Source organism: Colossoma macropomum, unplaced genomic scaffold (genome assembly GCF_904425465.1).
Source record: "Colossoma macropomum unplaced genomic scaffold, Colossoma_macropomum, whole genome shotgun sequence".
Lineage (NCBI taxonomy): Eukaryota > Metazoa > Chordata > Actinopteri > Characiformes > Serrasalmidae > Colossoma > Colossoma macropomum.
Window position 1 is genome coordinate 28,993,312 of NW_023494786.1, and position 26,351 is coordinate 29,019,662.

The 26,351-nt window shown below is 38.7% G+C and overlaps 1 protein-coding gene and 1 long non-coding RNA gene across 3 annotated transcripts in view; one reads left to right on the forward strand and one right to left on the reverse strand.

Annotated features, from left to right (window-relative positions):
* The first annotated feature begins 1,284 nt into the window (after positions 1–1,284).
* The window catches only part of LOC118826654, a 66,077-nt gene continuing 41,010 nt past the window's right edge, over positions 1,285–26,351 (forward strand). Inside the window, exons 1-2 of the mRNA XM_036597687.1 lie at positions 1,285–1,336; positions 5,684–5,745. Of these exons, the coding sequence (XP_036453580.1) occupies positions 5,716–5,745 (30 nt within the window). The 5' untranslated portion in view covers positions 1,285–1,336; positions 5,684–5,715. The remainder of the gene's footprint in view (positions 1,337–5,683; positions 5,746–26,351) is intronic.
* LOC118804684 lies at positions 9,709–20,230 on the reverse strand. Of its 2 annotated transcripts, XR_005007008.1 has the most exons (6): positions 20,159–20,230; positions 12,459–12,527; positions 12,245–12,329; positions 11,229–11,579; positions 9,959–10,303; positions 9,709–9,862 (listed from the first exon to the last, which is right to left on the reverse strand). It is a non-coding gene; the product is annotated as an uncharacterized LOC118804684 (long non-coding RNA). The 2 variants fall into 2 exon arrangements; XR_005007009.1 differs by lacking the exon at positions 12,459–12,527 and having other exon boundaries at positions 20,159–20,223.

Below are 26,351 nucleotides of genomic sequence, written 5' to 3' on the forward strand. Positions count from 1 at the left end.
ACAGTTTCCTCAGGGCCTTGGAGCCATTTTCTATTAGCATCAGGATATCAAATTGAGGGTCACTGGATATGAGTCCAAGATGTTAACGGCAGCCAATTGTAACTATCATTTGCAAAGTGTGAAACTAAAGTTCCTTGCCTTGGAATTGCCTAGAATTCCTTGGCCAGTGTGCAACAAGTTTAGGGATTACCTGTACTACACACCACACTCAACTGTCTACACAGACAACAAATTGTTAACTTAAGTCATGAATACAGCTATGCTGGATGCAGTCGGTCAGGGAACTCTTAGATTTCCAGTTGGACATAAAGTATAGGTCAGGAAAGTCCAACGTTGACACTGATACTGTGACCCATTAGACACTGAAAACTACGCCAAGTCCTGTACCAAAGAGTATGGATGTGGTGGAGGATGTGGTGTGTGCTGTTTGGGATAGAAGCAGAGTAGTCAAGCAAAAAGATGTAGCTTAGTTTGCAGGTCTCATCATTTCCTCCCAAGAGTCCCCTCTCACATCCTCTGACTATTTGTCCACGAATAGCTATGATGAGCTGGTAGGGGCACAGAGAGCAAATGAAACTGTCAATGAAGTGATAAAGCCAAAAGAGGCAGGTACACCATTGACTGATGAAATGGGCAAAGCAGCCACTGGAGGCACCAGAAAGCGATTCCACGATTGGAGCAACTTATTCCTGGAAAATGGCCTCCTCTGAAAATGGCCTCCTATACAAGTAACCAGTTAGTTCTCCCAGCCAAATATAAGACTTGGCTTTAAAACAGATTAATAATGAAATGGCTCATGCTGGCACAAAAGGGTGCTTCAAGCAAGGAAGCTTTTATTGGCCTTTAACGGCCAGTGAGATTGAGGACAATATCACTAATAGATGTCCAAAGAAGTAGAAGTAGCCAGTGACTCATGTCTGGGCCACCATAAGTGATATTACAGTAAGTTTCTCTCTAGAGGTGTGAATTATTTGTAAGATCTAGAGATGAATCAGGTGGTTATGAAGATATTCTTGTGGTAGCTGATAAAGATTCACACACTGAACAAAAGAGGAACAGTTGTTGAGAACGTTAACTGATAAGGAAAAGCAGAGGTGGATGGATCGACGCTCAGAAGTTGTACTCATTCACAGTTGCACTTGGCACGAGTCAACAGGCTTCTCACCTCTCTTCCTTCTTTACAGCCGTCACCCTCGTCTGCCAGTTGACTCGCTGTTTGGATTGGTGGAAGACTCAAAACAAGATTCAACAGAAGGGTATGCAGAAAAGTGGGCTAGATGGATGTCTACCAAGTTGTCTAGCACCAGGGGCAAGTCATCCTATGATAGTGGAGTGGGTGAGTAAAACGTATTGTTATCACTAACGAAGTAAATAAACAAACAAATAAACAAATAAATGCAGCTGGCTGAGTGACAAAATGCAACTAAATCACTGACTGACTAACAACCTTTCATGTCTTGCTAATAACACATCTCTGTAAACCTACGGATGAACAGTATTAGTGTTTTTTTGGCCCTGTGCCTCACTGGGTTCAAGATAGCCAACATGTGCTAGTTAACATCTTTGAAAAACAGGCTGTTTTCATACCCAGTTCATTTTCTGAAGTCCAAACAGAGTTTTTGGTTTTTGTAATATTGTTTTCATTTATTCACTTATTTATTTATTTGTATTCGATTGGGTTCACACTTCAATGCTGAAATGCACCACTTTATGAATGTAGGCATTTTCTACTTTCTATTTTTTGGGATGCAAGTACACATTTACCATCATAAAAAATGCTTTTCTTCAATGTGAATAACAATCAAACAGATAATACTGAATCTTATTAGATATCTGCTTCTTTATCATTGGTTTACCTATTTGAATTTAACCAGGTTGCTGATGCTTGGTCAAAATGATCTTCAGCGATCAATGTGTCAAAATAAAAGCATATCTTTGCTGTTATTTTCATTACTATCAAGAACGTTGAGCATTTGTAAAAAATAAAATGTTCACGCAGGCAGTACAGCACTGATGTACCCTGAGGAAAGTCTGCATTGATGTTGAGTTCCCTCGTTTGGTGTGGACCTTCATAGAAAGCTGGGTTTATTTAGAAGTGGCCCGAGACCCACGTGGTCATTCCTTTGGTGTAGACCTGAGTGTTCACATGTCAAAGCAAACCGAAGTAAGCTTTATGTTCATATGCCAGCTATCCATACAGTTTAGAGAAAGCAGAGATTTTCTTTTTGATGTCAGCGTCCTGAACTTAGTCAGACAGTGGTGGTTTGTTGCCCCAATACTTTGAAAGTGGGTCGAACAACTTGGCAAACCCGGAAGAAGTTTGCTCTGTATCATAACTGCAAGAACACAGCAGCGTTGAAAGCTGCCTCCATGCCACATCATTTATCTCCTGTATTTCAGGTAACAATCAATACTTTTCGAACATCATTGTGTTGTTAGCCGAATATTTGTTTGTATTGAGTAATTTTCATTAAGCTGATCATTTTTGTCGTCGCCTGTTTGAAATGGGAAAACTAAGTCTTGTCAACAGTAGCTGACTAATGGCGGCGTCACGTCCTTTGTTAAAAAGCTAATGTTAGCGCTGGCTACACGTTTCTCCCACAGACCACTGCATGTTTCTTGTTGTTTTATAGCTTTGCTTTAAAATTGTTCATGTTTCATTTATGGTAGAAATGCTTAATGTTACATGTTTGTACAACAGTTGAAGTTAGTTCGGAGCACTCTTTGCAGTACAGCGTTAAACTGCTTCCGATGCTTCCGCAATGAAAAAGATGGCGTATGCACATTGTTAAAGACTGTTTAATAAATAAGTGCAGAGAATTCAGTAGCGTTGAAACCTGCCACTCTGCCTCATCATTTCTCTCCTGTGTTTCAGGAATGTATCTGTTATGCTGGTGCTGAAATACAGTACATGTGACATATATATTTGAACACAATGTATTTTGAATATAGTCAGTTAACTTAATTAACCTTATGCCCAATTCTGAAAATTAAAAATAAAAAAGTTATTTAGCACATAAAACAAAGATCATCACATATTAATTCCAGAAAAAAAAACAAAAAAAAACATAAATTTGCATTGGAGTAGGTTTTGTTAAGCACTAAAATGCTGCCAGGAAGTGACACTTCCTCATTCGCATGTGACAAGAAACATTAGAGACAGACCAGGTTCAAATGAGGGGACATATCTGCTTCTGAACAGTACAGAAAACACTGGTACATCTAAAACTCGGCATGTAATAACTAAAAAAGTCATGTTTTTCTAAGGCTTTTTCATGTAATAATCAATGAAAGAAAAGCTACACTGCAACTCTTTTTGATGTTTCTGCTGCATTATCACTGTGTTCAACAGTGTTTAGCAGTATACTGTTTGTACAGTATGTTGCTGTAGATTTTAAATGCATTCATCACAGTCTGTAAATCCTTCCACCTCACTTGCAGATGAGCTCAACAATTTCTATGCTCAGTTCCAGGAGTCAAACTTTGTTTCTGCAGTGACTCTCCCACCCAATAACACAGTTATTCATTTCATTCCTTAACACCTCCTCCCCCCTAGACCCCCTAGATTTGCATATAATCACGACTATTCAGTAGACCATGCCACTCACTCACTTTGCACACTGCTCTGACACACCTGGAGAAGAAAAATACAAAGTCAAAGTCTTTATTGTCACAGATGAGAAATGTAGTTTCTCCAGGACATGGTGCTACATTTAATATGCAACAGCAGCAGACAACAGTGCAGACTGATAATAAATACAATCAATACAGACACATTATAAACCGATCAGGCATAACATTATGACCTTAATATTAGGCATAATATTATGTCCTTGTTTCTATGCTCACTGTCCATTTTATCAGCTCCACTTACTATATAGGTGCACTTTGTAGTTGTACAATTACAGACTGTAGTCCATCTGTTTCTCTGCATACTTTGTTAGCCCCCTTTTACCCTGTTCTTTAGTGGTCAGGACCCCCATGGACCCCCACAGAGCAGGTACTATTTGGGTGGTGGGTCATTCTCAGCACTGCAGTAACACTGATGTGGTGGTGGTGTGTTAGTGTGTGTTGCGCTGGTATGAGTGGATCAGACACAGCAGTGCTGCTGGAGTTTTTAAACACTGTGTCCACTCACTGTCCACTCTATTAGACACTCCTACTTTGTATGTCCACCTTGTAGATGTAAAGTCAGAGACGAAAGCTCATCTGCTGCTGCACAGTTTGTGTTGGTCATCATCTAGTCCTTCATCAGTGGTCACAGGACGCTGTTGGCTGGATATTTTTGGTTAGTGGACTATTCTCAGTCCAGCAGTGACACTGAGGTGTTTAAAAACTCCAGCAGCACTGCTGTGTCTGATCCACTCATACCAGCGCAACACACACTAACACACCACCACCACATCAGTGTTACTGCAGTGCTGAGAATGACCCACCACCCAAATAGTACCTGCTCTGTGGGGGTCCATGGGGGTCCTGACCACTAAAGAACAGGGTAAAAGGGGGCTAACAAAGTATGCAGAGAAACAGATGGACTACAGTCTGTAATTGTAGAACTACAAAGTGCACCTATATAGTAAGTGAAGCTGATAAAATGGACAATGAGTGTAGAAACAAGGAGGTGGTCATAATGTTACGCCTGATCAGTGTATAAATATATACAGTAAATTTTACAACAGAACAATACAACCATTAAGCACATGACCATGGAGACTAGCCACTGAACAATGGTGTGGTGGAGAATAGACCAGCTGTTTGTCCACAGCAGCAATAATAGTATTAGTAGCAATGTACTGATAATACCACTGTCCCACTCTACTAAACTATTTTTGTATTTCTAACGAGATACTTATGTAATTTATCCAGAGTATGAAGCCAAAGTCTTAAATGGAATGTATAATCACAGACTAGTTTCTGAAAAAAGAAGTTGAAGGTGGCCTAGCCAATCTCCTGACTTGAATTTGAAAAGTCCTTTAGAGGGACCCTTGTTACCTGGCAGAATTGACAATGGTTTGCCAAGAGGAACAGTCCACAACTGAACCACAATGCTGCAGAAAGCTAATTACTTTTTACCACAGACCCTTCTTACCAAAGCTGCGATTGCTAACAATGGCAATAGACAGTGCAATGCAGTGCTTGTTAGAAAAGCTGAAGTGGCTGTTTTCTGTCTCAGGTCTTTCTTTTAAGGAAAGGGTACAAGTTGACCTGTGCAAGCTGTCATTGCTTGCATTTTTTTTGAGCAGGTAAATCACCAAACTGTGCTGGACACTGGTTCTCCAGGACCATAGTTGTAGACCTAGTTTAAATGCTTTTGCAGCACTTCTTTTTTGTATTTTTGAAATCTGCGATTTCACTTTTAGTAGTTTCACTGTATCACAATTGTAGGGAGAAAACCTCGCATCTCCATTTTTGTCATTTTTCAGCTTTTGACAAAATTTGAAAACACCTATTCTTTATATTGTCAGTAAATTTCATTAAGGACAGACCAAAAGAAACTTTAATTGGACTGAACTTAATTATTTGGAAAAAAAAGTCTGGTTCCATTGACTTACAGTAAAAGTAAAGTAGTTTTTTTTTTCCTTTTCCTGAAAAGTTACTGTTTTTGAGACACAGGGTTTACTCTGACAACAACGGTAAATCACCCTTCTAACTAGTTTCACTTCCACTTTGTGTTACATCTTAGATCTTCAGTTAGATCACTGAAGGAGTCACTGAATGAATTACGTGTTAGAAGCACACAATAAGGTAAGAGTTCTGTTTTTATTTTATTTATTTATTTTTTTTAAGGCTACTTCCTCAAATGTTAATATTGTCCTGTGTGCTTTTTGATGATGCCCTCCCATTGTGTGTCATCTCAAGTTATTTTCTTTTCCAAAGAGTTTCCTACCATTTACAATCTTCGGTTCAGAAAATGTCTCAGAACATTGAAAAAAAATGTAATAGCCTGTAAAGAACATACATTTTTGGGCATTTCCCTTTATCATATCATATCATGTATGCATGTGTGTGTGTGTGTGTGTGCGCGTGTGTGTGTGTGTGTGTGTGTGTGGGTGTGGGTGTATTTCCTGATTTCATACTGAAAAAAAATGACCATCTAATGATTACTGGATTTGAAAAAAGCTTTTCAAAAAGTTTGAAACAGTGACAAACACACACACACAAGTGGAGCTGCAATCATTTGTCAGTCAGCGTTTAGTATTTCACCACATCACAGGGCATGTTTTAAAAAAGTATGTACAGTCTGCATTAGGAAAAGTGTATACTTTTTTTGGTTTAGCATGTAATATATCACTGTTGTTGGAACAAAACCTCGTATCTCCAAAATAGTGACTTTACAAGAGAAGGAAAAAACCTACTTTACTTGTAATGTAAGTCAATAGAACCAGAATTTTTTCCAAGTACTTTTGGTCCATTTCTTTTGGTCCATTCTTCATGAAATGTACACACAGTGCAAAGGGCAACAGGCATTTTCAAATTATGTCAAAACCTCAAAAACCACAAAAATAGAGATACAAGGTTTTCTTCCAACAGCAGTGATATCTTACCTTTGTTTCATTAAAGTAGGCATACTGTAAAATGGGAATGTAACTGAGTAATAAATTCAGTGCTGTGAAATCTACACTAAAAAAATGTTGCTAAAATTTTGCTTTAAATTTACATGATTCAAGTGTACACACTGGCTCAACAAGAATACAATATGTTACATCAACATAAATACTTAATTGCTTAGTTTAAGTTAAGAACTGATGTACAGATCTGAATCATGGCAATTCAAAAATACAAAGTATGGTAGCGTGGGAGGCGTAAAGCGTGGAAGGTGTGGCCATGCAGAGTGGCTGTGCGAGGAAACTCATTGGAAGCGGCATTTTTGTGGTAGGAGAGACTTCTACTTTAAATAAATTGTAGTTAGCTTATTGATGTGCATTGATGTGTTAGTTGTGCTATTTTGTGCCGAGCTGAGGGGCAGTTACTGCAGTGTTAGAGCTGACCATCAGGGGAAAGTGTATGGCTAGAAGTGACTTGCCGGCTATCTCAGCCATGTGGCATGTCTCCTCTGCTGTGTCCTGTTTAATAAAAATCCATTTATTTAAAGGATTGTTTTTTTTTGTGGTTTTACTGTAGTTGTTTTTATACAGTTTCAGGTCAAGACACTTTAGGTTATAAAAAAGCTTTGTATCCTTAAAGTTCTAAAAATTGGGTGGTGTTGCGGGGGTCTTGGGCTGGACTTTTTGGCTGGAAATCTTTTCTGCTCCAAACTGCAGTTGGTCATGTTTCTCTATGCTCAGATGTCGCTCTCAGACAAGGAGACTGTTCTTACTGTTTCCTTCTCTTTCTTTTTCACTGCTTACCCTCTCACTAATTTTAATCTCAGCAAATAACTTGATACAGTGTTATGCAGTTGTGAACATTTGTGGTCAGACAGTCTGCATGCTGCTGGGAGCGGATGTTCAGTGATAACTGATGCAGCCACAAGGCCTCAAAAGGCAAGCAAGCTGAGCTAACTACTTAAGTTAACCTCACCTAGCTAGTGTAAGTAACTTCACTTGTTAGATTGCCCCAGAAATATAGAAAACGTTGGAATCCAGCTAGTTAGTGAGGTTGTTTAGTGTCATTTTGCCACTACTCAACTTTTAAAAGCAGATTCTGACCCTTGAAGTGTTGTCTCTGGTTACAGGCGTGTTTTCTAAAAAATGAGGAAGGCTATGACTGTTGATGATTGCAACATTTTTCAATGGAGATAAATGAAAAGTTATTCTACCATGAATTTAAATGATATAAGGGAATTAGTTTAAACAATCTAAAGCAAGGTAAACGGTTTACGAACTGATTATTTCCCTACTGTAAACATACATCTGCAATAATTTGCCATTGTAGTATGTCACACTTCCACCACTGGATTTTTGATAAGGTACCACTCTTTGTTCTGAAGTGAACTGTCTTTAAACACAAAATCCCTATGTCTTAAGACAAACTAATGTCTTAAGTCATACCTCACTTTTAAGGCACACGAAATAATTACTTACTTGTCTTAAGACGTTAACTTTCATATCTCAATACAAGGATATTGTCTTCATTCATACACCTGAGGTCTCAAGACATCTTATGGCACAGTGACAGCTGGTTATGTACAGGTTGCCAGTGCACTTCCTTCAAAACAGGAGTGATATGAGCTCTCTGGTTTGTTTTTAGGATCTTTGCTGATGCTATTTGCAGATTTGAGTTGTAGAGGATGGATTGTTTTCTCTAGTAAGAAGATCATTACAGTGATCAACTCTGCTTGTAACAAATGCATGGACAAGTTTCTCTGTGTCACTCTGAGATAGAAAAGGCCAAACTTTAGCAAAGTTTCCCAAGTGACTGTGTTTACATGTGAGATAAAACAGAGCTCAGAGTCTAAGATCACTCCCAGGTTTCCTACTTCAGGTTTAGTATCTAAAGCCAAAGTACCTTAGCTTCTCATAAAGCTGCTTTCTGTGAATTTTAGTACCATGGGTCAGTATTTGATTTAGTTGCAGACAGTTTGTTGACATTCACTGAGAAATATTTGACAAAAAAATAGTAAGCCTGTCAACAGAGTCTTGATTATCAGAAATAATGGAAATGTAGAATTTTATTTGTTTATTTGTTTTATTTGTATACATTTATTTCCCTAAAACTGAAAATTGGTAGCCCCAAAACTAAACCTTGTTGGACTCCACATGTAACGTTTCAATGATTGATTTCCCAGAGTAACAAAAAACTGTGTATTTATTAAATTTGATTTGAACCTTTATAAAACCTGAGAGTCCTACCCAGTATTCAAGATGGTGGATCAGAATTTTGTGATCAACAGTGTTGAAACCTGAACTACAATCCGAAAAGACCGAAATGGACGCATTCCTTACGTCAGTGCTGAGCCTGAGGTCATTCACAACATGAAAATATGAAACTTCAAATATGAAAATAAATATGAAAAACAATATGAAAAATCAAATTCACTTTTCCCATGTTAATATTGTATTTGGTTTACAAGTACTGACTTTCCTTTTACACAAAGATTAAGATGCTTTATAAGTACCTTTACTTAAATTAAAAGGTATTTCTAGAACTTTGTGGTTATGCTGAATATAATTATGCAATAATGGTGTCAAAGTGATGATTAAAATATAATTTGTCTTGTATGCATTATTGCTCTCCAAAAACTCCAAGCTAGAAATAAAGCAGAATTCAACAGTGTGGCTGATCTTTCGATAGAGAATAGTTCTTATCCTATTAGTAACTTTAAAGGCAAAGAAAAAGCTATCTGGTTGATGACTGAAGAAAGAATGCTAGCTTGGTTGAATTTACTAGCATGTAGATCAGTGGCAAGGCTTGCGGACAGGATAGGTTGACACCATAGGGATTCCCACTGGTTTTAATATATACACTACATGGCCAAAAGTATGTGGACATCGTTCCTAATGTTTGAGTTCTGGTGTTTCAGCCACATCCATGGTCAATAGGTGTTTAATATCAAGCATGTAGCCCTGCTCCATTGACAAGCATGGCAGTGGAATAGGCTGTATGGAAGAGCTCAGTGACTTTAAGCATGTCACTGCTATATGAAGCCTGCACTGTTTGGTGGGGTTGGTGGGGGTGGGGGTGGGGGTGGCAACTCCATATTAACATATTAATGCTCATGGTTTTTGGAAAGAGATATACACACCATGCATTTTAATATTTAGGCATTCTGTAAGAAAAGAGAAACATTATTCATCTGTGTCGTTCCTTCTTCTTGTACGATTTCGATGAATGGACACACAAATAATCGTGGCAACTATGAAAAACAGCAGATTTATGCCAAAGATTAGATAGTGCAGCCAGGCTTCTGACTGGATTTGTGCTGTAATGAGATAGTTAAATCTAGATTCCCTGTAGTCATTTTCCACAATGGATAAAACATTATAAATGTATGTTATAAGCTTGTAAACACACAAACCTTTTACTTTCAGTTTGATTTTTTTCCCAAGGATTACTTTTAATCGCTGATCTACGGTACATGTTGCAGAACAGAGGAAAACATCTGTATCATTTGTTGTCAGGCTTTTCAATATCATGGAGCTGTGGGTGCTGTTTGAGTTGATTTGAACTCGTCCTTTAAACTTCGGCAGTTCTTGCATCTCTATTATTTCATTGTTATTGTGTGGATCCTCTGTTACCCATTCCAGTGAACACCTTTGAATATTCTCCGCATCAAACGTGATGTTGCACTGAAATGTCGCTGATTCCCCCTCTGTATACTGGTCTTTATTTGTGCTCTGGTTCATGCTTACTGAGCCAAAACCTTAGGGTTAAAATCATAAACATGAACTAATGAATGCTTTGAATGCAGTTAAATGACTGTTTGCAGAACAATAACCTGTGCAGGTAAATTCAGAAGACACAGAATTTTTAAAGACATTTTACACTTAAAATACACTTAAAAATAAAAGGGTGCCAAAGGGTTTTTAGAGCAATCCCATAAATAAACTACTTTTGGTTCTCCAAAGAACATTCCAATCGATTTTCCTTTGAAAGAGCAATTTGTAAGATTTTTATTTATCTAAAATTGTCAACAGAATGTGGGGAAATAACTGTTCTGATGTGTCAAATGTGTCTATGTATCATGTTGCAGACATATCTACTGAATTTAGCATGCTAACCAGCCAGCCCCCACCCATCTTGTCTTGTAATGCCACTTTGTACCTCAAGAGTGAGTCACTGTAGCATCGAGTCTGCAATCAGTCCAACATGAGAGGATGAGGACATAGCACTGCCTCATGGGCGTATTCTATCCTGTTGTCAATCATGTTGAACTTGCAACATTTCTTCTAGACTGGTAAATAAACAGCTAGTAATGCTAACATTAGAGGGAGGTGGTGGGACTGTGCATTTCCTTGTTTCTTACAATAGGGGTGGACACCTAAACTTTATGGTGATATGTTGCCCCATGATGTGTAGAGTAAGACAGGTGGTGCCATCTGAGATCTTTTTGGGAAGTTTAATGAACCTAAACATAATGTAAAGGTTCTATAACAAAGTTTTAATATTATTATTTTTTTTCTCTCTTTCATTGCAGCACAAATCCAATCATGAACCTGATTGGATTTGTGCTGTAATGAGAAACAGACTTAAAAGAATAATAAAAAAAAAGTTAGATTCCTTATAATCATTTTCCACAATGGATTAAACATGGTAAATGTATACAATAAGCTAGTAAACACACAAACCTTTTACTTTCAGTTTGGTTTTCTTCCCAAGGATTACTTTTAATCGCTGATCTATGGTACATGTTGCAGAACAGAGGAAAACATCTGTGTCGTTTGTTGTCAGGCTTTTCAATATCATGGAGCTGTGGGTGCTGTTTGAGTTGATTTGAACTCGTCCTTCAAACTTCGGGAACTCATGCATCTCTATTATTTCATCTTTATTATCTGGATCCTCGATTACCCATTCCAGTACACAATTTTGAACATTCTCCATATCAAACGTGATGTTGCACTGAAATGTCGCCGAGTCTTCTTCAGTATACTGGTCTTTATCTGTTCTCTGGTTCACCCTTACTTCAGCAGAGCCGAGACCTTAGGGTTAAAATCATTTTTCTCAATTAGATCTTTTTGTGAAGTTTAATGAACCTACAGATGATGTAGAGACTCTATATCATATTTTATTTAAATACCAGAACCATACACCAAACTCAGTGACCACTTAAGACACTCCAGCCCACACCCACCCCACCTGGAGTGTGACATGACTTTGGAAAGTAGATATATTTCAAGTCAAGCCAAGTGGTCTTTATTGTCATTCCTTAGTATAACTTGATCATTCTTCATATCATTCTTCAGATCATATCATTCGTCAGGCCCAAAAGTGAAACACATAGCATTAGCATATTTCATAGAACTACACAGGGTGCAGATGCATTACAATGTAAAATGAGTGAAGAATCTAAAATAAAAACACCAGATGAAATATACAATAAATGTACGAGACCCCATAAACAGAACCATAATTATACATGACAAATACACGACACTAACTATACTGGACAGTAAAAACATATACATGAATTGGGGTTCCATAGCAACATTCACAGACTGAGATTTTAAAGTATTTAAAGTGCAGGTGTGCAGTGATGGTTAAGTGATCTGTCAGTGTCAGTGTGTGTGTGCAACTCCCTCAGGGAGGATGTTCATTGTAAAAGAGCTAAGATAAGTTACTCATGTGATTATGCAGACTGTCGTACCCAGTGCAGTGAAAAACAGGAACACGAAAGCTTTCATCATTGAACCTTATCAGCCTTCACAGCTCTCGCAGGTCTGCACTCCTTCCTGTACATACAGACACAAAACCACAGCACAAGAAATCAAAAGTGGGTATTGTCTGTAAACAAAAAAAAAAGTGGTAGCAAATACATTTGTAGTGATGTGAACTTTATTTTGTAAAATATGCCTTATTACCATTTGTTCTGTAGCAGATTTGGCTGTTTTTATTCAAAAAGTGAGCAGGACTATCCACACAACGTTGACCTAAGATAGAAAGAGGAATCACCAGGTGCCAGGATGTCTGGTAAAATCTGACTTACCAGGTTTATGGCCACAAAATCCTCTGGGGACTCTCTCAACCCTCCTCATCTGCCACCTAATGGCAGCATTGTGCAGCAGAGGGTGTCCTGGCTTCACAGACCAAGATGAACACAACAATGTCTAGATAACCCTGAGTCTGCAACGCCAACAGACCACCTCACAAAATGTTGAAAACACTCTAGGAAAGCATTCACCTCTGCCCCTCTGTCTTTCCTCTCTCCCCTACTACTCTCACAGTCCTTAATTCCTTTTGGTTCTTTAAACTAAAAGGCATGCCAATCTTTAAATAACTGCTAAATGGAATGACCTCCCTTTCCTATCAAACTGTGAAAAAATGCCCTCCGTGTGTCTCTCTGTTAAGAAAAGTAACTCAAACCCCCCAAGCAGAATCGTCAGATGTGAATTAAGACTAAAACTCTCTACAGTTTTGATAATCATTGTATGATTCTTAAACTGTAACCCAATTTCTTTCATTGAGATTAATATTTTGATAGGTTAAAACTCCTTCTCATTTACTCAGTTTTAGAAATCTCAAAAGGTTAGTAAGTCATGTTTTAACCTCATATTTCCTTTAATCTTTTGTAATCATCTTAATTTCCCCTCCTCCTCAAAGTAGAACTGTGTAAGTAAAAGGGTAACTATTCATGAAAAATGTAATACTTCACGCTTACTAGAAATTCTACCATAAATATCCCTGGAAACATTAATATTAATTAGATAATGTACTCAACATTTCTTTTACTCTATACTATGTAACTTCTTTTTCATTTAAGAATTGTTTAGAAATGTTATAGTGTTGATGAACATTATGTCCTTTTTTAAAAAAGATGTTTATCTTTTTTCTTACGAATCCTATGTCCTTTGTAAAGTCCGTTCCTTAGTATTTAGGTTTCTTTTAGAAGTAGGGTCAGGTAGCTTTATGTAACTGAGTACGTCAAATATAATAGATTGTATGTTCATTAGTTTCTGCTAATATTTACTTTTGAAACAGTAACAATGCTTATCTATGAAATTACATGCATAAAATGTTCTTTTACTTGCAACTACGCTCAGAAATCTATTGATGTGAAGTTATTTTATGGTGAATTTGAGCAGATATTCAGAAAAAGAGATTGCATATTCATTATTCATTGAGCATGAAACCCCTTTCCCCACCTTAGCTCTAACCACAAAAGGGTCTGTTCACATACCAAGACACAGAAAGATGTAACAGAAGAAGAAGTTAAGAGCTCATACTTTGCATTTTAAATTTGCACATGTATATATGTAAATATACATAATATTTTTTTTCGTGTCTCAGTTTGTCATCTTTTTGTTCAATTTCGTCCTTTTTTCTCTTCACTCACGCAGTAATCTGACTGTGTTTCAAATTCTATTGAGTCACTTTGTAGCTTTTGAGTGACCAACAATAGCTCTTTCTGAAATCTTCTGCGATCATTGTTTAAGAATTATGGACAGAAATGAAACAGTGGTGACCGAATTGTGATAGAAGAACTTGAAAGGACACTGAAGAAGCCGGAAGAGTTGTCCATTTTATGAAAGGCCAGTTAAGCCATCACAGAAGAACCAGCCAGCCACTGCAGAAGAACCCAGAACAGTTGGTCAGCCGAGCCGACTGGTAGCCTGCCTTGCCCATCCAGGTCCCAGTTTATGCGACGCTTTCGGGATTCCACTCTCCAATAGCATCACCCCTAACCAGGGAACATCCAGTCCACCTATGCGCAGCACCAGGGGCTCTCACCCTCTACGGATAAGCAGTAAGGCAGCCTTATTTCTGTTTACAATTCAGTCTCGGCACAGTGTTTCTCTGTCCCCCTGGTAATTTGACCCTAGCATTTAAATTCTGTTTACTGCTCAATCCCCAAAAAATAGCCTTTTCCAAGTTTCAGCTAAATACACTATGTTCATATGGTGAATCTCACGTCACTAATTTCTCTCTGCATACCTATTAATCTATCAATTAGTGCCTATTTACCTTGTTAATTTTCAATGAACCTTTTTTTTAAGTTATCACTTGTTTGGTTGTGTGTGTAATTATCACAGTCCGATTAATCGATCACTGGCTACAGGAAAATCCTAACCTGACATGAAGCTAAAAGTAAGTTGTGTTTATAGTATAAGTGGGAAACAGGTGAATTAAGTGTCAATAACCCGCTTCAGTTGAACAGGTATTATTTTATGCAGAAGATTTAAATGCAAATCTGTTAGTAGTGAACTGAATATGCATGTAGCTGACAGAAAGAGAGCAGGTGTGATTTCATTTATTTAAATTAATCTATTTAAACTACTGAATTACCAAGATGATAAACGCTCGAATCTTATTTTCATGCTGAACTTTGTTAGTGGTGAAGTTTTCATCAAATTTGAAAATAGTTTTTACTCAGTCCTGACAGAATAGTGCCTCCTTCTGTCTAATTTGCACAATTGTCTATAGTATTGTAGCGTTTTGGCACTGGCTTGCACTGGCGCCTGAGACTTTAGAGGTGAGGATATGGGTCATTCTACAGAAATATCCATTTTTGTGTCCCTAGCATTTACAGATATATCACACTTAAAAAAAAACAAAAAACAAACAAAAAAAACAAACATGTTAGGGTTACAAGTTATTTATAATTTAAAATAAAATAAGTTATTTTAACAATTACACCTTCTTGAGCCTCAATTTAGCAATACTGGTTTATAATCAATAAAATAGAATTCCGAGCACCACAGAAGTGCTCGTCCCCACAGTTATGTGTAAAGGGTGAGGCTATATTTTGAAGAAAAAAAAAATGTTTTTCTGTAATTTTAACTAGAATAATATATACATGACTATGAAACATATGATTTAAATGGAATAAAGAAAACAAATGCCAAATAAATATTATAAAATATATAATGAAAGTTGTGGTCCCCAGGAGTTGTGTCACTGATTTTACCACATAACAAAAAATCTCTTATTTTGAAATAAAAGTCACACTGATGACATCACGACTTCCTTTTACCTGTTTTCTGAGGATCAATGAAAAAAGCACATGGTGAGTCCACTGTGTCTTTTCAGTTATCAGAGATTTTCTCATTTAGCTCATGATTTCATATGAAGCTTTTAGCTGAAGTCACTGGTGTGACCGACTTTATTCTGAGGTAATTGTGAAAAAATAGAATACAAATGGATTGAATTACATATTTTAGTGGATATTCCATGATATTCCATGATTTCATTAAAAATGTCTCTGGTGTTACCTTTCTAATGTGTAACATCAATGATGATTGGTAACCCCAGTGACACCTATGGATAGATAGAAAAGTGGACGTTTCTGTAGAATGACCCATATGCAGATGATTACACATTAAAGCTTGTGGTATGCACAGGCCCTACTGAATAGGGATTCTTTACTATGTTTACATTATTGTCTGTTAATTTAAGTTATGTATACATTATTTATGTGATTTAGTGTTGAGTGTTGTGCGTTTTGATTGTGAGGGTGGTCACTGTCTGGGTGAAGTGTGTGGCTCGTGGTGAACTCCACGGGTGCGGCATTATTCATGTGCCCCTTTACTTCCGGGGTGTTCAACATAGAGCTCTTTTTGCAGCAGATCATGGCTACCACTATGTTTCTTTTTCTGCTGGCACTACAGTGCATAGTTATAGAAAAGACGTGCAATTTAGCCAGGAGGTGGCAAAAGACTATAAGGATTGAGTAGAAACAGTTATAAAAATTGATAAAACCATCAATTCTGTGAGAAACAAAAAGTTCAGCATGATTTGATGCTGTTGAAAATCAGTGGCCCTTATTCATCACAGTTGAATGTACAATGTACAATCAAACTAAACTAACTCAAACTATTATTCATATCATATTAATATATTATTCATACATGTATTTTGAATTTGATGCCAACAACACGTTCCAAAAAAGTTGGGACGAGGGCAACAAATGGCTGGTAAAGTTGCGTAATGCTCAAAAAACACTGGTGGTTAAGTGGTCAGTAACATGATTGGGTATAAAAAGCATCCCAGAGTCTTTTAGAAGCAAAGAAGAGGAGGGGTTCACCACTCTGTGAAAGACTGTGTGGGCAAAGAGTGCAACAATTCAAGAATAATGTTTCTCAACATAAAATAGCAAAGAAGTTTTGCTTTTCATCATATACAGTACATAAAAACATTGAAAGATTCAGAGAATCTCTGTATGCAAAGGACAAGGCTGAAAACCAACATTAGTCGGCTGTGATCTTTGGGCCCTCAGGTGGCCCTGCATTAAACACAAGCATGATTCTGTGGAGAAAATCATTGTATGGGTTCAGGAACACTTCTGGAAACCACTATCTGTGAACACAGTTCATCACTGCATCCGCAAATGAGAAACATAAAGAAGAAACCACACATAAACAGGACCCAGAAACGCTGCCACCTTCTTAGGGCCTGAGCTCATTTAAATGGACTGAGGTAAAGTGGAAAAATGTTCTGTGGGCCGACAAATCAACAAAAAAAAAATGAAATTCTTTTTGGAAATCATGGACACTGTGTCCACCAGACTAAAGCCCACTCAGCTTGTTCTCAGTGCACTGTTCAAAAGCCAGTATTCATGATGGTATAGGGGTGCATTAGTCCACATGGCATGGGTGACCAGCACATCTGTGAAGGCACCATTCATGCTGAACGATATATACATGTTTTGGCAACATATGCTGCCATCCAGATGACGTCTTTTTCAGGAAATGTCAAACCACATTCTGCATGTATTACAACAGCATTGCTCCATATTAAAATAGTCCAGATGCTAAACTGACCTGCCTGCAGTCCAGACCTGTCACCCACTGATAACATTTTATGCTTTATGAAATGAAAAATACAACAAAGGAGACCCTGAACTGTTGAGCAGCTGAAATCATATATCAAACAAGAACGGGAAAACATTTCACTTTTAAAACTACAGCAGTGTCTGCTCAGTTCCCAAACACTTAGAGAGTGTTGTTAAAAGAAGAGGTGATGAAACAGAGTGTTAAAAAAACATGCCCCCGTCCCAACTTTTTTAGAAAAAAATGGGCTTATATGTAAAAATAAATAAATAAATAAATAAATAAATAAATAAATTTAATACAATTTATTATTAATTATAAAATTAATATTAATAAAATAAAAAAATGTATTTGTGGTATTTTCCTTTAAAAATATGCTTTACATGATTTGCATACCATTGCATTTCAAACTGTCACTGGACCAGAGTACCCCTCTTGTCATCTTGTCATTGTTGTCACTGGGGTGGTACCCTCAAGGGAACATCTCAGTATCTTTAGTCAGAGAACATAACTGTACCATAATCCACTGAAATTATTATATAAGTTGTATTGACTCCACAGACCCACGTCTCGTCTCCAGGCTTTTCATTTTACTGTTCTGTTTTAAAACATTCGGTTATGAAAAAGGTACAAATACAAACTTTTCACCTGGAAAAACTTATTTAAGGTTCACAATCGGACCTTAAAACCACTGTTGTACCTTTCATGGTACATTTACATTGTTTGTCCCTCGATTAATGAAAAATGTACATGCACAGAACCTTTATTTCTAACAGTATATATATATATATATATATGTGTGTGTGTGTGTGTGTGGGTGAGTGTGTGTGTGTGTGTGTGTAGCATTCTATAATGGTTGCACACCTGGGACCACAATTTGTTTTAATGTAATTTAGTGTTCAAATTGATCCTTTACTACGTAAGCTTGTTATTTACATGGTCAACGTTTATAAATGTATTAGTAAACATTTATCAATATGCAGAGCTTTTGCTCATTTACATTTCCGGTTTGTTGGACCTTCCATTCGCAGTTATTAATGAAGTATGGACTTATCTCCGTGTTAAACTAATGTACGGCAACACAATTTGGCTTAACTTCAACTTGAATGATTTCTTACATGTTGGGAACTTAATACCACAGAATGTTTTGCTGGATATTTTCTACAGATTTATAGCTCAACTTTGAGAAATTACCAGTCATCATGCTATTACTGTCCATTGTGCACTCATTCAGTGACAAAAGTACAAACTGCAACTGCTGGTTAAATGACTAACGACCCACAACATGCTAACTAATAGGGAGCAGTCTGTAATACGAGATGGCTACGTTTCAGATACCTTCTTCTTCAGCATTTCGTGCTCCACCGGGCTGTATGCCCCTGTTCTGCTTATTTTACAGCAGCAACTATACTTTTAGTGTTAACTCCCCCCCCAATTTTGCTGATGATACCAACCTTGGGTGCATTTCCCAAACAATGACACCACTGAACCAACATAGTTTGATGGAATGCTAAACCAAATCCAGTAGCACTTTCTATGAATGTCACCTTTGTAAGCATCTATAAACACATTCATAACATGTTATAATGCATTCATAAGACATTATAAACATTGCTATAAATATTTATAAAAATGCACTATGCGTTATAGCCATGTTTATTATGCATTATGAATTGTTAACATAATACATTATAAGTACTGATCATAACAAATTATAAGAGCTCATAAGTCGTATTTGTCTGCTCTAAGTAAAGTGAAGCGTACTGTACTAAAGCCTCCTCCAGTGTTAAGAGTGAGGCTTCAAGTTGAAGTATTTACTGAAGGATTTACTGAAACACTAAAACATACACAATAAAGCACATTACAGGCTTCAAATGTCAGAGTTTAAACTAGAGCTGCCATCAGTGTTTTACCCAATGTGGGAAAGGTAATCTACACCACCGTTAGCTTGGTATTTGTCTTTACTTTACACTCTCCAAGCTGGGACTGACTTCTTTGGCACTGACATTATAACATTCATAGAAAGTGTTACCCCAAATCCTACTAACAACTCCCAAAACCATTGCAGCTCGGCTATATCACAGTGATTTGATCCACGTTAGTTTAAACTACAGTGGTTGTAACTATGTCATTAACTCACTTAACAAACTTAAATAGCTCACAGTTTTATTACATACATCTGTGACTTAATGGCCCAAAGTTTTATTACACACTTCTATGACCTACGAATAGCTCTGAAGCCATGAGGTCCCTGCTGTTATTGAATAATAAGCTTTAGTATAAAATAAGCCTGGCATTTTAAAGGGTTAATCCCTGTGCAGCAAAAAAGTGTCATATTTTCTAAGAACAGGAGTCAAACTTATGCAAATGCAGTGGAGCTTAACTGTGTCATTAACAGACTTGAAAGTATAAAATGCATGAAAAGTAATGTTAAAACACTCATACTAATAAAGGCACAATATCAAAAACTGGGTCTATCATTGTATCCAGGAGTTGACCCAGAAAATAATTCAAACCCTGGTTTTGACACACCAAAATCAAGTATGCTACCAACTGCACCATGACCCGAGGCTAAGGATGGATCCAAGAACAGAGCTAACTAGAGGCTCTAGAGAAAACTAGAAAATAAATGAAGCACAGAACACAACAATAGGCTGCAGGAACCTCAAAGGAAAGAAACCATATAATAGGTACTCAAAAAATAGGAAGTCTTTATCCTTACACTGAATAAGTAGCTTAAAAATAGATAAAAAAAACCCAAGGTTACAGCAAGAACCAAATTCAAGAGGACTTACCAGCAATTTACCAGTGATGTATCAACTTAGCAAGTGACATCAGAACATGACAGCGTACACTTAAGACCGGACACTAGTGTAATAGTGTAAGTGCCTACTGATCCGCTGATCCGCTCCCTCTGGTGGTGCTTCTTGCAAATGATCCAGCTCCAGTCTGGGCTATTACACTCTCCGTTTTAATACTGACAAACACTGAAAATGCATTCGTTTTGCAAAAATGTGTTCTAAATCCTAAAAGTATTGCTGATTATTCAACCCTCAATTTGCAGGCAAAAATGTAGGTAACTTCTAGACTTCATAACTTCAGAAGGGTTTTCTGTTACAGACATGATGCACACATCAGGACATTCAGCAGATCCAGGCCTAACTAGCAAGCATGACGTCATTGAGCTGTGACGCCAGTATCAGTGAGTAATTCATCTAGGAAAATCACCCAAAATCCTGATATTATTGCTTTCATTTTGTAAACAAAGGATTCAAATAGTCACGATTCACACATCTGATCACTCATCAGACTCTGCCCTCATAAATTCAGAGTGATTCTTCCATCTGTGACCATCCATCAGCCAGCAATCCAGCTCCAAACTCACCTAAAACCCACTCGCTACTGTTATTTTGCATCTCTGCTTTTAGCCTTCATATTATAAACAAATGGCGACATGATTCACACACCAGAACACTCAGAGGAACCTGCCATCACTATCCAGAGTGAGAAAAAACAGCTCTAACATCCCACAACCCAGAAATACAGCACAAACACACAGCCAGAACACTGTAAAACCTGCTATTAGCTCCCTGCTTTAGCCTTCATATGGCAACCAAAAGGTTACAAACAGCAATGCAGTTCACACATCATGTTGACCATCAGGATTTACCCTGTGTACAGAGTGACTTTGTGGAGATTTTAGTGAGTATGAGAAAGGCGACAAATGCAGTGTCCCAATCCACTACACTTTCCCTGAAAATCACACAAACAGGCACTAAAACACATTTTACCAGATAAATAGCAAAAAATATGACACACATTATTATAAAATTAATAATACCTAGCTCTATATTTCAGTTCACATTGATTTTGAGTATTAGAAATATCTGATATTAAATGTGCAACTCAATTTGTAATTAAAAATAAAGTCAGAATTTTAGCACTCAGCATGAATCCACCTTATGCTAATCGTTTATTTTTACTCATAATGACCAAATCACCATCAAAATTCTTGCACTTTCAGCTCACAGACACTCCAGACTAACAATGTCTGAAAAGCTTTCTATAATTCCAAGATCAGGTTTTCAAGATCCCTATAAGTAAAAAATTACAATATTTTGCCAGTGCTAGGTAAATTTTTGATCAAAAATTAGGCAAATACATAAAGATATCAAATGTTTGTTAGCACTTACTTGTCAAATAATGGCATATTTGAGTAGCCCAGGGTCTCCTGAAAATAACAACATATGGCATGTGTGACTGTCACATGTAAATACTTTACAATTGTAATTGACCCAAAATACCAAATAAAAAAAAAAATCCATAAACTTTTAGTGTTCTAAGGATTAAATTACATCATCACAATTATAATTTAAATGATGATTACATATTGTGATTACATATGGATCGTGACTTTATCTCTGGGCAGAACAAGATTCCCTACGCCACAGTGTAGGGGTCTGCACTACTGCAGGACCCGCCACAATATCTTGTGGCGCATTCTCAAGCAACTGATCACGAGAACAACACACAAATTCTCATAAGCCTGATTCACACATGCTCCTTCTTGAAAGTCTTGATTTTCATTTCGGAGCCCATGTTAAGTGGTCAGCACTTTCACACAGGCTGTGCATGTGAAACGGCACCGAAGCGCTGTGGTATTTAGAGAATAGACCAGGCACCTCTTTTTTCCCATGCACATCGTGCAGCAAAACTGCAAGTGGGGGCAGGACAAATCCTTTCGGTTGCAGGCAAGAGCGGGACAAATTTTCCACGGGAGTGAGTGGGAACAGAATGACAGAGTCTGGGTGTTTAATCTGCACCGGCAGAAATGATGCTCTCCCAGGTTGGAACATGAGCCCTGCCTCATGGTGGAAAGGTAGCTAGATGCAGAGTAGCAGGTGCGCACCAAATCCCAGGCCATATGGTGTTGCATTGGGGCTTTGCAGAATGATTGCCTCCAAGACCTGACCAACACTGTCCAGGTACATGGAGAACTCCTCCAGGCTCCCTAGTACTGTCAGAGCACTGCCAGCACCCCTCAGAGGCTTCAGTGTCCCCTCAATGTCCCTCTGTGACCCAGGGGTCCACAACACCCTAATGGCCAGAGAGGACAGCCCAGAGGTTAAGCTGGGTGGACGCAAGATACCCCTCAGACAAGAGGTCCCCAAAAAGGAGGCAACAGACGCTTAAAAGCTTCAAAGGTTTTGTCTGGTGGGACTGGTAAGCAGTAAGGTTGCTGCCCCTGGACAAAGGGGAGGGGGGACAATGTGGAATTGGTATATCTGGTTCTATTGAATTAAAGAAATGTTTGGATGCTTTTTCATAGGTTATTTAGTTCACTTGTTGGTTCAGTCTGTGAGGGACTTCTGTTCTGCAGGGTGAGAGCTAGAGAGCTGTATGCTTTTTGTTGCTAGCTTGACAGGGATAGGCTGGTCAGCGAATAGGAGAGCCTAGAGTTAACATAATAATAGTAATAGTAATAATAATAATGATAATAATAATAATAATTATTATATTATTCATTTCTGACTCTTGGTGACTATATGGGTAGTGTTTCTTCAGAATATCCTGTCTTCAGTTTGAATCTTCAGGCTTCTGAATGACTGGTTCATGATTCCTCTGACTGTATCTATTCATCTTCTCAGGTTGGTTATCAAGTGATAAAGCTTGATTTTTTCGAGGATCCATTTGTTTGTTTGTTTGTTTATTTTTTTCTTTTTTTTCTGTCCAAGAAACTCTCAAAAATCAAAAACGTTATCACGATAAACAAAATTCATATCGTCCGATATCGATACATATCGCGATAAATGTCAAATCATGATTTCTTTCACGTTTGAAGGCTGATTTTGCTCCTGGGTGGTTAACTGTGGTTTTAAACTATCACTTATGGTCCAATCATGACAAACACTCGGCAAACAGTGGAACATTTCACTAATCTGTCTTGGGACAGTGGGAGAAAGTTTCTGAGCTGTTTTTATCAGCTGGAAAAGCACAGCTGCAATTTTTGTAATAGTCATGATTTAAGAAAGAAAACAGATTATTTTTAGCTGTCTGGTGACGAGCGCTTGGCTACCCCGCTACAAATGCTAAACAAGTGGCCAACGGCAGTGCTAAACTCTTTAGTTTCTCAACAACGTCAACTCGGTTCGGTAGGTCACTGCTGTCACTCCTACCACATCCATGTCAGAGCATATCACCGTATTCAGACACCAGCCAGCGACGGCTGGGTTTCTCTATGCTACCGTAGTAGTTTAAGGGGTGAACCGCAGTGTATCTGACGCTTTCTGTGTAAAAGCCTTATCTGCAGTGTGAATCTCTCACACCAGTCACAGAGTCCTCCTTTTAGGTATATTTAAACTGAAAGCGGTGATTTTGTGTCTTGTTTGATCTACCGTATCATCAATTCACCGTGTTGTGCCGGAGCGCTGCGTCAAGTTAGCCAGCAGCTAAAAACAGCTAGCCTGGAAAGATAACGCTCTCCTGCTCTCCAATGCCTCACAGCTTCCTCAGTTTACTTTCGTTTAAATCAGGGCTGTAACGAACATTAACCCACTTCTTTCTTTCACTTTCGTTGCTCGAGAATGCACTAATATTAACATATGACGGTTTGGCGCTGTAACACGGCGCTGTACACGTGATTTAACACTGCTAAAGTTGTTAGGATGCACGGAAAGAGGTGAGTTCACTGTAGGACAGTACAGTTACACCACTGATCTCGTCACTCACACTCAGTCACAGGAGAACAGATCGCCGGTCGCTCCACTCAAACAGGGACTGTATAACTCCGCGTTTCAGCCGTTGCTAAAGTATATTTGGCGACCCTTTTTTTACTCGTGGCCCCCTCCCTCTCTAATCAAATCAAAAAACTCGAAAGTGCGCCCTCTCCTGGCGACAGCAGAGTAGTGTCGCTTTCCTTGCAGTAGGAAACGCCACCAAGGCTTTCGCTGAACGTGGAAGTGTGAGAATGGTGTATTATATCGAACATTTATCGAACCTGTCTTATCGCTCTATCGAGGAAAAGTTATATCGCGATACTTATCGTTATCGTTTTATCGCCCAGCCCTAGTTCAAAGGCATCTATGTTTTCCCTGCTTCACTTGTTTGTTGTCCAGCTTTTACATCCATAAAGAACCACAGAGAGGACCACAGCCTGGACAATTCTCATCTTTGTTTGTAGAGGCAAATCATGACATTTAAAGATCTTTCCAACCTTCCTCATCCATGTTCTGCTGAGTGCCAGTCTGTATTGTATTTCTTGAATGCTAGATCCTCTTTTGCTAATTATTGATCAGAGTAGGTAAAAGCTGTCCACCATTTCCACACTTTCTCCACCAATGGTAAAGTTAGCAGTCTTTCCTGTTGTCAAGGCCTTTGTCTTCTTCATACTGAGCTTAAGTCCCATCTTTTCACTCTGTTCTGCTATAAGTGTTGTATCATCAGCAAGTTGTTGATGTTTCTTTAACCAGTCCTGAATCCTCGATCATCTTCTTCCAGTCCTGCTTCTCTCAATATCAGTTCTGCGCACAAGCTGAACAGGTGTGGTGATCGTGGGCAGCCTTGTCAAACTCTTTTGCCAATGCTGAGCCAGTTTGTTCTGTACTGACCGTGGCTTGTTGATCAGTGTAGAGATTACTCATTAGGACAATGAGATGCTCTGGCATTCCCATTTTCCTGAGGACATTCCATACTTTTATGTGATTTACACAGTCGAAGAGCTTTGCTGTAGTCATTGAAACACATGTTAACTTTTTTTCTTGAACTCCTTGGCTTTTTCAATAATCCACACATACACCTGATGACATCTATTACATTTGCAATGCACTTGTTTCACTTTTTTGAACGAAACAATTTCTTCATCAATCATGACCAGGGTCCTTTTTGTGCTGAGTTTGCAGGTTCTCCCTGTGTCTGCATGGGTTTTCTCTGGGTGCTCCAGTTTCCTCCCACAGTCCAAAGACATGCAGTCAGGCTAATTGGACATGCTAAATTGTTCCTAGGTGTGTGTGTGTGTGTGTGTGTGTCTGTGTCTGTGTGTCTGCCATGCGATGGACTGGCAACCTGTGTAGGATGTTTCCTGCCTCTTCTGTTCCGGCGGCGCGGCGGGTAGCTGCAGCGGCCACTTTGGGAACAGCAAAACGGTGCTGCTGTTTTTGTCTACTATCTGTCGTGTAACCCGACCAAAACTATATATCATGACTACTTCAACCAGCACCAGTGTCTACCATCGCCAGAGTCTGCTACAGCTGAGAAATCAGCTTCAATCTCAATCTCTACTTCCAAACGAAACTGCGGGAAGAGCTGCGCGAGCTAGGCCTGCTAAGATCAACGGTGCTGCGTGAGCCTGCTGGCCAAAAGCGATGCGCAAGAAGGCGGAAGCGAGGCAAGCGAGGCGGGGTGTGCGCTAGGCTAATGGCTAACCCCAGACGACCAGCCGTTCCATCGCTTCTTCTATCAAACGTTTGTTCCTTGGAGAATAAACTAGACTACCTCCGGATTCAGCGGGCTACCCAGCGTGAGTTCAGAGACTGCTGTGTTTTCATTTTTACGGAGACATGGATGACGAGCTCAACTCCGGACTTAGCCGTTCAGCTCGATGGCCTGTTGTGCTTCCGTCCGGACAGAGACGCTGAGCTGTGCGGTAAGACTCAGGGTGGGGGACTGTGTGTTTACATCAACACTGAATGCTGTAGAAACGTGGTGCTTGTCTCTAGTCACTGCTCACCACTGGTGGAGTTTGCGATTGTCAGAGCCAGGCCATTTTACTTGCCAAGAGAGCTAAATATGCTGTTCAAAGTAGCGGTGTACATAGCTCCCAGTGCTAACGCTAACGCCGCACTGAACAAGCTGTACAGCGCTATCAGTGATCTCCAAAACATGCACCCAGATGGACTGTTTATTGTTGCTGGAGATTTCAACCATGCAAATCTGAAGTCAGTGCTCCCCAAATTTCACCAGTATGTGGACTTTGCAACCTGTGGGGCTAAG